The 13,830-nt window shown below is 46.0% G+C and overlaps 1 protein-coding gene across 1 annotated transcript; it reads left to right on the forward strand.

The window, feature by feature from the left end:
• Positions 1 to 2,545: 2,545 nt before the first annotated feature.
• Positions 2,546 to 4,292, forward strand: LOC125519455. Its single transcript, XM_048684259.1, has 3 exons — positions 2,546 to 2,696; positions 2,814 to 3,138; positions 3,578 to 4,292. The coding sequence occupies exons 1-3, from the start codon at positions 2,546 to 2,548 to the stop codon at positions 3,912 to 3,914; spliced, it is 813 nt and encodes a 270-aa protein (XP_048540216.1). The 3' UTR covers positions 3,915 to 4,292.
• The last annotated feature ends 9,538 nt before the right edge of the window (positions 4,293 to 13,830 follow it).

Consider the following 13,830-nt stretch of genomic DNA (forward strand, 5'->3'; position numbering starts at 1 on the left):
TCCGCCGCTAGTTGCAGTCACGCGTGTGCCTAGGCAGTTGTAGTCGGTTACAATGCTTGTAGTTTCATGTGACATGCAAATGGCCTGACAACTCCCCACCCAACCTAGTTGCAGTCATGTTTGTGCCCCCTGCAGTTGCAGTCAGATTACAATGCTTATAGTTGCATGCCTAGTGATGCACATGCAACTGACACGACAACCTCTCCTAGCCATAGTTACAATCACATGTGTACCCATGTAGTCGTAGTCGGTTACACCGCTTGCAGTTGCATGTCTAGTTTTGTACATGCAACTGCCTGGAAAACTCCCTACCTGACCCAGTTGTAATTATGTGTTGTTCATGCAGTTGCTTTTCTAGTGAAGGACATGCAACTGGCACGACAACCCACTCCTGCCCCCAGTTGCAGTCTACCGGTAGACATGTAACTAGCCCGACAACTCCCCACCCGACCTAGCTGTAGTCAGATGCATGCCCCTGGAGTTGCTGTCGGGTTACAATGGTTGCAGTTGCATGTCTAGTGATGGACATGCATCTGGCCTGACAACCACTTCTCGACCCAGTTGCAGTCACTTTCTGGCCATGTAGTTGCAATCCCATTTGTAAACTTACAGTTACAACCCATTTTTTTGAAGTTGTAGTTATGATCCATTTTTGGAAATCTTATAGTTACGACCCCTCTAAAAATGTATCTGGTGTGTATAGACAAATACAATGTGTATGGAAAAATTATACATAAAAAATATATTTTTTCAAAAAAATTAATAATGTATTTGGATAATATTAAACATGCAAATAAAAAATATTTATGATCTATAAAAAATGTACAATCTACATGGAAAAGTAGACATTCAAAATCTTAATCATAAATTTAGAAAATGTTAAACATGTATAGATAAAATGTTCCTGGTGTATAACAAAAAATGTAGAATGGAAAAAGTTAACATAAAAAAATATTTTTTAAATGTTAATCATTTAGTCCAAAAATGTTAAAATTTTATATAAAAAGTGTTCCAGATTTATACAAAAGATGTACAATGCGTATGAAAAAAGTAGACATAAAAAACTATAAGTTTCAAAAATGTTTATCTTGTATTTGGATAATGCTCAACGCATATGTAAAATATGTCCGTCATGTATACAAAAATGTACATGAAAAATGAAGAAAACAAATGGAAACGGAAAAAATAAGAATGAAGAAAGAAAAGCAAAAAAACTAGTGAAAATCGAGAAAGAAACAAAGAAAATGAAGAAAAAAGTAAAGAAAAACCGAGTAAAAACTGTGAAAGAAACAAAAAATTGTGAAAAAATAAAGAAAAACAAAAAAAACCCGAAGAAAACCGTGAAAAACAAAGAAAACCGAAAAGAAAACAAAACCCCTTCCCATCACCCAGTTGCAATCAATTTGTGCGTCGTGCTATCACGGACGGATTACAACACTTGTAGTTGCATGTCTGGTGGTGGACATGCAACTAGACAGAAATCCCCCTCCCGCTTCCAGCTGCGTCCGCTTTTAGGCCATGCAGTTGCGGATGGATTACAACACTTATTGTTGCATGTTTGGTGTTGCACATGCAACTGGGCGGCAAAACCCCTCCCGCCTAGTTGCAATCGGGCTACAAAACTTGTAGTTGTGTTTGTGATGGTGGACAAGCAATTGGTCCGACAATGTCCCACTCACCCCATTTGCGGTCGCTTTTTAGGTAATGTTGTTGCAGTTGGGCTACAAAGTTTGCAGTTGCATTTCTGGTGGTGGATATGAAAACTGGCCAACAAAAGCCCTCCCGTTCCCACTTGCGGATGCTTTATGGGGCCATCCAGTTACAGTGAGGCTACAACACTTGCAATTGCATGTATGATGTTGGACATGCAATTCGCACCACAACCTCCCACCCTCTGCCGCATAAAAACAAATTATAAAAAATAAAAGTAGATAAATAGAAAACAAAAACATAGATGAATAGAAAAGAAATCCTCACCTACCACGCAAGCCCCAAAACACACATATTTTTAAAAAGAAAAAGAAAACTAGATATTATTTAAAAAATCACAAAACACCCGTATTTTAAAAAATAAGAAGAAAAGCGAAAGCAAAAATAAATATGAAATGAAAAAGAAACTCAAAACAAAAATCACAAACAAAAATACAAAAGATGGGAAAATGAAAAATAAACTAAAATAGTGAATAAAAATGCAAAAAAGAAACCAATAAGGTAAGATTATAGTAGATTAAAGTTAATAATTTTTGCCTGATTTAAAAAATGTAAAAACATACATATTCATAGATCCTATTTAAATTTGTTCGCTATTCCTACTGGCCTCCTACTACGACTACAAGCTTGCAGCCGCTGGAGTATAGCTCAAGTACAATGCGTAGCCACAACAAATTCAGTTTACCTACACTCGCTGGAGAGAAGGAAGAACTAGCTGCAGCCGGGGGCGCGCCGGGGGGGGGGGGGGGGGGGGGTGGGGGGGGGGGGGGGGGGGGGGGCGCCGAAGAGGCAGTATCTATCTTAGGGTTCAGGGTGGGGGCGGTGGAGTCCGGCGATGGTGGGGAGGTGGCGTGGGGATTTGCTGGAGAAAAAACTCGACGCATGGGGCCTAGAGGGATGGCCGGGGCGGAGGAGGACCGGCAATGGGGAGTGGTACCTGGGAGGGCGGGACGGCGAGGCCGCGGGGGCCGACGGCGAGGCCAGCGGTGGCTAGCAGCTCAAGGGGATGGAGGTTGAAGAAGCACTATGGGCCTTTGATTTCACATCCAAAGGCTCAGAAATCGACTGGCCACAAATGAAAATTTCAGCTGATTGATTTCTAGCCATTCCCCAACAAATTGGCATCACGCATATTCTTGCTGGCCTCCTACGGCTACAAGAGCTTCCGCCGTCGCAACCCCCGGAAGCCCGGACCAACGTTGCTGGAAGCTGTTGCCTCGACAAGCGCACGGGCGCGGCCATCTCGGCGCCGGCAGGACAAGTTCGATCGCCTCCGCCGTCGGCGGCCTGGCTTTCCCCGACGTCCCGGCCGGGCGGAGCAGTGTTAGAGGAGGCCCTCCACTGGGCCTCGAACCTGCCACCCAGACTTCCTTCGCCGTCCTCGAAGGTCTCGGCCAGTTCGTGCGGGGCCTGGAGTACGCGGCGGAGGTACAACCAGTGACGCACTACGTCTCCTCTGCTTGGATTGCTTCCGTGCGCAGCTCGGTGGCATGGCAGAGTTGCCATTTGGGGCGCTCACGTCACGCACGCCCATGTGAGCGGGGAGCCTCCCCTGCTCAGGGCGCTCGCTGATGGCAGTGATTCTGACCGGGATCACTTACAATAAGACGAGCAGGTTCCCAGTTTCTCCATGGATCCCCTTCTGTTTTGGATTTAGCCGTGCCAGATTGCGCATTAGCGGCCACCAGCTCAGTTCCTATGATTGAAAAAACTATTATTATCACCAGGCACGTCGCACTCAGCCACAGCCCACAGGCCATCGCCATGCATGACAGCTCGCTGCAGTGCACGCACCGGCGCCATTGTTTACGATAAGCTCTCTTTCTCCTTCCTTTGTCGTGACGCCTCGCGTCACTCGCTGGTGCAGGTGGGACCCGAACATGTCGGCGGCGCTGCCGGACGGCGAGGTCTTCTACCTGGTGGCGCTGCTGCAGTTCTGCCGGCCCTACCCGGGCGGCGGCCCCGCGGTGATGGAGCTGGTGGCGCAGAACGGCGCCATCGTCGACGCCTGCCGGAGCAACGGCTACGACTTCAAGATCTACTTCCGGCGCTACCACACCGAGGCGGACTGGGCGCGCCACTTCGGCGCTAAGTGGGCCCATTTCGTCGAGCGCAAGGCCCGCTACGACACGCTGGCGATCCTCGCGCCGGGCCAGAAGATCTTCGCCAGGACACCTTCGTCGTCACGGGTCGATCGATCGTAGCTGTTGTTGGCCGTGATGATGGCGGTGGTGATGATGATGATGATGATGATGAAGATCTCGATCGACAAGGGATAATGATGATGATGATGATAGAGTCATTATTCATTAGGCACATTGGGGGACAAAAGGGCTCCATGGATGTTGTCAGGGGACTGTGATAGGGAAGGGTTGCAAAGAAAACGAAACATGCGAACTTTTCTTCATCAGGACACCCGTCCCCTAATTAGAAATTCAACTAAGTAAATTAGTTCATGGAAGCGTGCATCAAGCCGTGAGCTCTAATCCTCTTGCAGAATAGTGTCTCACGAGAGCGACTCCTGCCCCACGCATCTCTTTGTTATTCCTTGGAAATTTCTTACATCATCATCCCACACGCTTTATCTTCCTGGTCATTTTCCCCGAGCCGCATAAAAAAAGCAAGGATGGAAATCCCTCTCAAATTAACTCATCCCCATCAGCATTCTTATTCTCTGCTCCTCGTCGCATCTATTGAGATTGCAATTTCCCTACCGGGTATTCAAATTGACATTGTTCAAGTATTATCTGTGTTCCTCCATGAAAGTCATTTTTTTGTTATAATAATTGACTTCTCTTATTAATTGACTTTATTTGGACCTAAAGCCTGATTCTAGATTAGGCACCGGGTCCCAAATATCACCAGATCCCTTTTCTCGTTCGCTGGTTCACGTTGTCATGCAAAGGTTAAGGACGAGCCGTGGAATCATGGTGACAATCGATGCAGAGACCGAGGGGTATTTCCCTCTTTTCGAAAAAAATGGCGACTATAGATCATAGCTGTTGTTGACTATAATGATGGTGATCACCCTGCTGATTCTAGCCATGGTGGTGATGAAGATCTCAACAAGGGGAAATTATGATAACAATTTATTATTTGGCTCCATCTGTCTCCTCTCAGCCCATGCACGTGTTTGAACTTTTACAATCTTCTGCATGGACCTTGGAGTGCGTCACTTCAAGCTTCAGCTAAAAAAAAAGGTTCCAGAAAGCCGTAGAAATAGGGATTCCCTTTGTTTTACTATCCAAAGTTCTTTTAGGGTGTGTTTGGTTGAACAATCAAGTGAAATGAAATGTAAAAGCAACTCTACAGATTTGACATATCGGGCGACTGCCATCCACCACATATGGAGGCTATGGATTAAATTGCACAAAACCACCACTTTAAAGGCTAGGTTTGCGAAAAACACTACAATACATTTTTTTGCAGAAAACACCATGTCTACAGTAATTTTTTTGTAAAAGAACACTGACCGGCGTATCTTACGCTGTTAAGTAAGATTATGACAGATGGATCCCATTTTTGGCTCAAGTGGCATAACGTTTTACCGAAGACAGTGTTAGATAGCTAAAAAAGCAAAAACACCCGCAAGTTTTTACCCTTGTTCTCCGCAGGCCCTTGCCTTGTGCTGCCATCAGCTAGCCGCCAGAGGAGAGGAGCTCCCCACCCCGCGCGCCGTCACCTCCGGCGAGGGATGCCGCGCTGTCGCCCCGTTTTGCCCCAGCGCCGCCACGTCCGGATCCGGCGAGTGATGCCGTGCCGCCCCGCCGATTTGGCCTCCAGCGCGAAGAGACGCCCAGCGAAGGCTGCCGGATCCGGTGAGGTATCCCGCGTCGCCGCCCCGTTTTGCCCCCAGCGCCGCCACGTCCGGCGAGGGATGCCGCGCCGCCACCCCGTTTTGCCCCCAGCGCCCCACGTCCGGATCCGGCAAGGGATGCCGCGCCGCCCCGCCGATTTGGTGTCCAGCACGAAGAGACGCCTAGGGACGGCTGCCGGATCCAGCAAGATATGCCGCACCGCCGCCCCGATTGGCCTCCAGCGTGAGGAGGCGCCCAGTGCCGGCTGTCGGATCCGGCAGGGGATGCCGTCGTTGCCTCGATTTGGCCTCCTGCACGAGGAGGCGCCCAACGTAGGCTGCGTTGACCGCCCCAACTTGTGGCGAGGATGCACTCGTCTGATTTCATTTTTTTCTTTTTAATTTAGGGGTGTCTGTGTAAAATCTATAGATTACTTTGTAAAATTAGATTAAACTTGACCTGGCATGAAATGTTATGCCATGTCAGCAAAAAGGGGCCCCAACTATCATAAGCATGCTCAAGCAAGCTAAATCCGTCGATCAGTGCTTTCTGCAAAAAGATTATCGAAGACACGGTGTTTTTTGCAAAAAAAATGTATTATAGTGGTTTTCGCAGACCTTGCCTTTAAAGTGATGGTTTTCTGCAATTTACTCAGAGGCTATGCAAGCGACATGCAAACTCAGACTTGCCATATTTCAGCCTCCGTACATAATTCAAACACTTTGATTCACTCCAAATTTAAATTTTTTGACAAGTTACATGAACGAAAACATTTCATCAGCGACATTTACAAATCACATGTTTCTTCCATTTGCACGTCCCCGCTTTTGAGTTTTCTGAAGCGAATGCTCAAATCTTGCAGCCCCGCCCAAAAATCTCGCGCCACATGATCCATTTTGTTCGGATCCAACATGATGAACCGATTTTGCTCAGATGTGCGTTCATTTCTCGTCCGATACTCTATAATTTGGAGACTACGCATCTCTTCCTGGCAGCCGTCTTCTTTCTTGCGTTTCATTGCATCTGGCCCTCTTCTTTTGGTTCTTGTTCTCCTCATCTCTAGCTTATCTTGCTTCCTCTTCTCACCATACTCGTTTCTTGTCCTCATCAACTTATCGATCTTTCCTTTTTTAATCACCTTCACCTCTTTCTTTTCTCTTGCGCCTCAGTTTTTCTGACTTCCTCCCATGGGGCTGACCCGTGCTAAACACTGGAGTGGTACTTCTAAGCACATTTGCCCTTTTCTTTGTATCAACATCATTTGCACCATCATTCATGTCCAGAGAGGAATTGGCCCACTTCTCATCTTTTGGGATGTCATCATCATTCGTTGTCTTCCACTTCTCATGCTCTTCCAACAAATTCCTACAATGCTGGAGGCCAAATGGTTTGCATGTTTCACTTGGGAATTTGTTTGTACCTCTCTTGGGCTATCTCATCCTAAAACAAACAAATGCACAAACTGATGAGAATGCTCAAAGCAATGTAAATGTGGCGATCCAAAAGTAAGAAGATTCCTTACATGTAGATCAATGGTGACACGGCTAGGAGTGCATTTCACATTTTCCTTACAACTCACCCAGCGATTGCATACCTCTTGAATCGAACCCTATCGGTTCGGATAGATTTGGGCGTACAATTCATTTTTCGCCGAATATGAAATCTGAAACAGTCCTCGATGCGATTCCAATACTTTGTTGTCGAATGCTCTTTCCCACCAATCACATCAAGAGAAATATCTTGCCATGCTAGGACAAGCGCAGCATCCTCATCGGGCTTGAAGTTGCTTCTCCGAATTTCCTTCCTTTTCGACGAGCCGAAGCACTCAAATTCCAATTATATATATTAGACGGAGTCATGGTAAAAAAGGTGACAATGATGTGACCTTGAGATCGACATCATTTGTCTCAGAATCACGAATGATACTACTGAAAAATGTTTCATCAATGAGGGTCGATCCGCCAAATTCAGAAGGTCGTCACAAAATCACAAACATTGCACATTTGCCACCACGGTCATCTCGCATTCAATCGAACAAAAACCGAGTACAAGGCATATGATGCATTCTTTCTACCTCATTGCCATTGCTGATCCGATGTACGACTTGGAAGCCACCATATTTCCGCCTGCCGTCGGGACAAAATGAGGAGGGTAAAGGCATTGGTTGGGCTCTTCCAATCTTCTTATTTGGTGTCTTCCCTAAGGACTGCCGTGACACTAGTGGAGGGAGGCCTCTGCCTCCACGTGGCGGCATAGGCACCTCCGCATTGGACACTTTGTCGGCAAGCTGGATCTCGGCCATTGGAGCAGTCGGAGGCGTGGGGTCCCTAGGAGCCTCCGTAGGCGTAGCGTCCGTTGAAGTAATCGTATTTGACTTCAACGCGATGAATTTGGGCGCGGAGGTCAAGATGTCGTCCATGGCATCGTCGGATGGAGTGCATTCAAATATCCCCCACAACGGGAGGGTGGGAATGATGTTCGCGGCAAAACCTTTCCAAAAATATACCCCACAGACGCCAAATATGAAGACTCGTGGGCTTGTTTTGAAGCGTCCTTCATAAATTATGGCGATTAAGAGCGGGATGTCGACTCTGATAGAGTGACATTTTCGACTAAAATCATCATAATAGCGATTATTACGATGATCGGGCAGATATGACGACTCTAGCAAAGTTGACGTAATGGTTCCATTCCACACAAATGGAATGGTTCCATCTTTGTGCTTTCTACAAATAATGTGATAGAGTAGTTCCACACACAATAACATTGGAGGAAAAGAAAAGAATGCATTTGGAAAGTGCAGTAACGGAAAACATAGGAACCACTCCAATACGCTGTTTCTAATGTAGGAATTCAAAAAACATTGGAATGCTAACGATGCCATACCATAACGTTAAAAGCTAGTATGTCCCACCTGGCACTCTTAGAAATTCCTGTGAACCGAACAGCGAGTGCTGCTAGGGTCTGCATTTCCATTATTCCGTCTCCGCCGGTTTGGTCTCTGTCCCCGGCACCGCGCATGGCAACGTTTGGTCGAGTGGCGGCGGATCGCGACGACGGGCGCGCGCGGCCGTTGCTTCCGCGGTCCGGTCTCTCTCCCCGCTCGCCTCCATGCCGGCTGCTTGCGGCGGCGTACAACGACGGCGAATAACTCGGAAGCGTGCGCGCCCAGTGCAGCCCGGGTCGCGCTCTGATGACGGCGACCGCCCCCTGTCGTGTCGCCGTTCTGATCGGTCTCGCGGTGGCGGAATGGACGGGACGGGACAAGAGCGAACGAATAATTGGTGGCGTCTTGTGATCGATCCATGGTGCGATGTGGTATTGTAGCGTGCTGGGCCGTGGCTGCCACGTGAGGCGCCGATGGATGCCGTCGTGGCGGGGCGTCCATATCGACAGCGCGCGCTGCCTGCTGGTGGCCGCATCGGCGGACGTGACCGGCCGATGGGCCTGTCGTTTCCAGCGGCCAATCTTTCTTTTCCTCTCCAAATTCCGTGGCCGTGGTACGACGATAGGTAGATACTGTTCATCTCCCTGTCGACCGATCCTCCAGTCCTGCTCGATGAATCGCGACGGATTCGCGTCCGCATTTATCGAATCGACCAACATCCCTAGCGTGCATCCTTACAGTAGAGATGTGGTAGCAGGAGCTGTAAGACGTAGTACATGATCATGCATGATCTGCTGCGTACTGTACGGTACGCACGCACATCGCAGCCCAGCCGTGGTAGCGTGCATGCATGCAGATTAATGGTGGCTGCAGAAGCAGAACAGGCCGTGATCCGCAAAAGACGTACGATCAATTGATTATGTCATGTGGACTAGATAATCAACCGAACATCCGTAGATCGGGTGCAGATCGAGCAGAGCTGTTGCTCTACAGGCCGCTGCTAAGGACCCTGTCGAGGCGGATCGACCATCTTGCACAGCCATCGCTGTGCTTGGTCCCATGGAACCCAAGGCGTCTTATCGTGTAAATTCCATGGACTTATCCCCAGCCGCCGGAATTATTTGTAGATTCAACCGGAGGTACCTCTCGGCTACTCACCACTCGCTTTCTCTCTTTTTCCTGTCTCCGTTTTAGCTAGAATGAATTATTTACTCGCCAACCCATTGATTGGATGGTTTGTTTCCCAAATAAAATTGATTTTTAATGAGAAAGGCGGACTTTTTTGTGCCCATTTTATTATGACGGAGAAAAAAGAGAGTACATTTTGGCTGTATGGAACTTCTAATGGTTTATATTTATTGAAATCGAGGGGAAACCCCTTTTACTCGTATATAAAAGAAAAAAATAGAACGGAAGAACCAAGAAAACTATGGCCCACACATGGAGGATAAAATAAACCTTTATTTACTAGAAAAACAAACGCCAGCCCATTTCACTAAGATATATAGAAAACAAAGGAAATATCTTTTTTTGTCACTAAAGTTATTGCACAAGTCACATTTGGTCCTCCAACTTTTTATGGTATACATCGGCCCCCCTCCCTCTCTCTATCTCACTTTCCCTCTCTCCCTCACTCTCTCTCTCTATCTCACTTTCCCTCTCCCTCTCTCCACACCAAATAACACAGATCCCTCCCACTCGCTAACCACACCGGTGACAATCCCAACTTCTTGGCCACTCCCTTCAGATAAATACACATGGCACTACTAGGAAAAGGGCTAAAGATAATATGGACACTAATGGCGCACTATGTATGTGGTGCGCCATTGCTATATAGTAATGACGCACCATATACAGGTGCGACATTAGTAATATATTACTAATGACGCATCTGGTGTGTGGTGCGCCATTAGTAGTTTTGAAAAAAGAAATAATTTTTTTTTGTTACTAATGGCGCACCGTGGGATAGTGCGCCATTACTAGTTGACATAGTAATGGCGCACCACACACACCGTGCGCCATTAGTAGTTTTGAAAATAAATAAATAAATAAAATGTGTTAGTAATGGCGCACCAGTGGACAGTGCGCCATTAGTAGTTTAGTAGTTTTAACTAGTAATGGCGCACTGTCCACTGGTGCGCCATTACTAAGTTTTTTTCAAAAAAAGTTTTAAAAGTTTTTTTTTCAAAACTAGTAATGGCGCACCCTGGGTGTGATGCGCCATTACTAGTTCCCACGGTGCGCCATTACTAACTTGGCCCAAAAATTCCACCGAATGCACCCCCGGACCGCTTTTTCAGTTTAAAAATAAATAAAAGAAAATGATGGAAATGTCAAAAAAATAAAAGAAAATAAGTTTCCCATGTGATACATGGTCTACTTGTTGAGAAAATTTACAAATATGAATTTCGACTTTATTTGCAAAATCTCTCTGGAATTTGTAAAATGGGCATAACTTTTGCATACGAGCTCGGATTAAAAAGTTTTATATATGAAAAATCATCTACTCGAAAAGTTACATCCGAATTTTTCAAAATCCCCAAAAACCTAACAGAAAAAAAGTTACGGGGCTTTTAAGATCTAGAGGGAAAAATGAAAAAAAATTCAAACTTACTAGTGGCGCACCGTTTGCTAGGTGTGCCACTAGTAACAGAAAAAAAATTGGTTTCAAATTTTTTTGAATTATTTTTCAAAATATGTTACGTAATATGACTGGAAAGTTTGAAATATTTTCAAAATTTCATCATACTCATGAACACGAACAAAGTCCTAGACATCAGCAAGGTTTAATAGGATTGATATGATAGATATATCAACAAGTGCCTGTGAAGTGAGGTGGTGCTGGGCACTAGTAGAAAAATGGTCAAACGTGAAGCACATTAGTGCCGGTTTGTATTTGAGCCAGCACTAATGTATACATTAGTGCCGGTTCCAACGGATAGCCGGGCCGCTTTCATTAATACCGGTTCGTGGCGAACCTTTAGCACCGGTTCGTGCCACGAACCGGTACTAATGAGAGTGGTGGCAGGATGTTGTCAGAGTGGGGCCCCTCCAGCACCTTTAGTACCGGTTCGTGCCACGAACCGGTACTAAAGGTCGTCCTATATAAACCCTTCGTCCACCAGCACTCTGTTCTTCCCCCTTTCCCCTCTCCGGCCCTCTCCTCTGTTCTTCCCTTCTTCCTCTCGAGTTCATCACAAAATTTGCCCAAAATTTGTCAAGATTTGAAGGCCCTCATCCATTCAAATGATCACAAAGGTTAGCAACTTTGTCCTTTCACCTCTCATTGCTAGATTAGCTCTTGCATTGGTTTATATAGTGATTAATTTGTGAGTTTAGTAATTTGGGAGGATATATATATATATATGTGCTAGTATTTGATTTATATGCAATCTAAGGTCAAAAATAACACTTAGTTTGCATGTGTAGGTGTGGTTTACTTAGTGCCTTCTAAATCTCCATCGTAGCCACCGTCGATCGCCCGCACCGTCCCGTCGCCGGCACCACCTTGTGGTGAGCCTCTTGTTCATGAAATTTTATATAAAAATTGATGTTTGTGTGATTTGGATATATAGTTACTCGTATAATTATCTTACCCGTACGTTGTTTGTTATACATATAGTGCCATGGTTTTGATATCCGTCCCCGTCGGCCCTAGTCCTTGTTATGATTCGGATGTGGTATGTATATTCTCTTTTAAAACTAGTTGCATTTCGTGTTTATGACAAATTATGCCCATCAAGTTGACATAGAAATTTTTTCTAGGAGGTATCTGAACCGGAAATTCCAACCGACCCTATTGCCGAGAGGTTAAATTTAGTTGAAAGAGAAAACGAGTACTTGAAAGAAAAATTGAAAAGAATTGAGGGGGAGAAGATGGAATTGGAGTTGCATGTTGCCGATGTCGTCGATGATCACAAGATCAAGATGGAGAAAATGCGCTTGAAGATTAGAAAGATTAGAAAATATGCCATCGATAGTGAGGCTTGGTATCATTATGCCGTTGGATCCATTGTTACCTTAGTTGCGATCTTGATCGTATTTGTTGTTGCATTTAAATGCTTTAGCTAGAGAGTTATTTATTTGTTGCATTTAAGTGTTGTATGAACTTTATGTATGAACTTGTATTAATTTGGTCTATTCGGTGTTGTGTAATGAAGATGAGCCGGCAATGGATGTACGATGACCGATGCTCTCCCTAGTTCGTTGAGGGCGTGCGTACTTTTCTGCTTGCGGCTGAGGCAAACAAGCGGGCGGATGGTTTTATGCCTTGTCCATGTGCTCGCTGTAAGAATGGTCACAATTACTCTACGTCAAGAACCATTCACGTCCACCTGTTTAAGACCGGTTTCATGCCCCATTATAATGTTTGGACCAAGCACGAAGAAAGAGGGGTTATGATGGAAGACAATGAAGAAGAAGAGGACGACGACAGCTATCCTGGCCATGGGTTCCCTAAATACGATGATACAACAATGGGGGAAGAAGCTGAGCCGGTAATGCGGGAAGAAGCTGAGACGGCAATGCGGAAAGAAGCTGAAGAAGAGGCATCAGATGAGCCCGTTGATGATCTAGGTCGGGCCATTGCCGATGCAAAGAGAAACTGCGCAAGTGATTTGGAGAAGAAGAAGTTGCAGCGCATGTTAGAGGATCACAAAAAATTGTTGTACCTGAATTGCGTAGGTGACAAGAAAAAGCTGGGCACCACACTGGAATTGCTGCAATGGAAGGCAGAGAATGGTGTATCTGACAAGGGATTTGGAAAGTTGCTGGTAATGATAAAGGATATGCTTCCAAAGGACAACGAATTGCCCGAGAGTACGTACGAAGCAAAGAAGGTTGTCTGCCCTCTAGGGTTAGAGGTGCAGAAGATACATGCATGCCCTAATGATTGCATCCTCTACCGCGGTGAGTACGAGGATTTGAACGCTTGCCCGGTATGTGGTGCATTGCGCTATAAGATCTGCCGCGATGACCCTGGTGATGTCGAGGGCCGGCGCCCCAGGAAGAAGATTCCTGCCAAGGTGATGTGGTATGCTCCTATAATACCACGGTTGAAACATTTGTTCCAAAACAAAGAGCATGCCAAGGCGATGCGATGGCACAGAGAAGACCGCAAGAAAGACGGAAAGTTGAGAGTACCCGCTGACGGGTCGCAGTGGAGAAAAATCGAAAGAAAGTACGGGAAGGAGTTTGCAGATGACGCAAGGAGCGTATGGTTTGGTCTAAGCGTAGATGGCATTAATCCTTTTGGGGAGCAGAGCAGCAACCATAGCACCTGGCCTGTGACTCTATGTTTGTATAACCTTCCTCCTTGGTTGTGCATGAAGCGGAAGTTCATTATGATGCCAGTGCTCATCCAAGGCCCTAAGCAACCCGGCAACGACATTGATGTGTACCTAAGGCCATTAGTTGAAGAACTCTTACAACTGTGGA

The sequence above is a fragment of the Triticum urartu genome, chromosome 7 (assembly GCF_003073215.2).
Source record: "Triticum urartu cultivar G1812 chromosome 7, Tu2.1, whole genome shotgun sequence".
In the NCBI taxonomy this organism is placed as follows: Eukaryota; Viridiplantae; Streptophyta; class Magnoliopsida; order Poales; family Poaceae; genus Triticum; species Triticum urartu.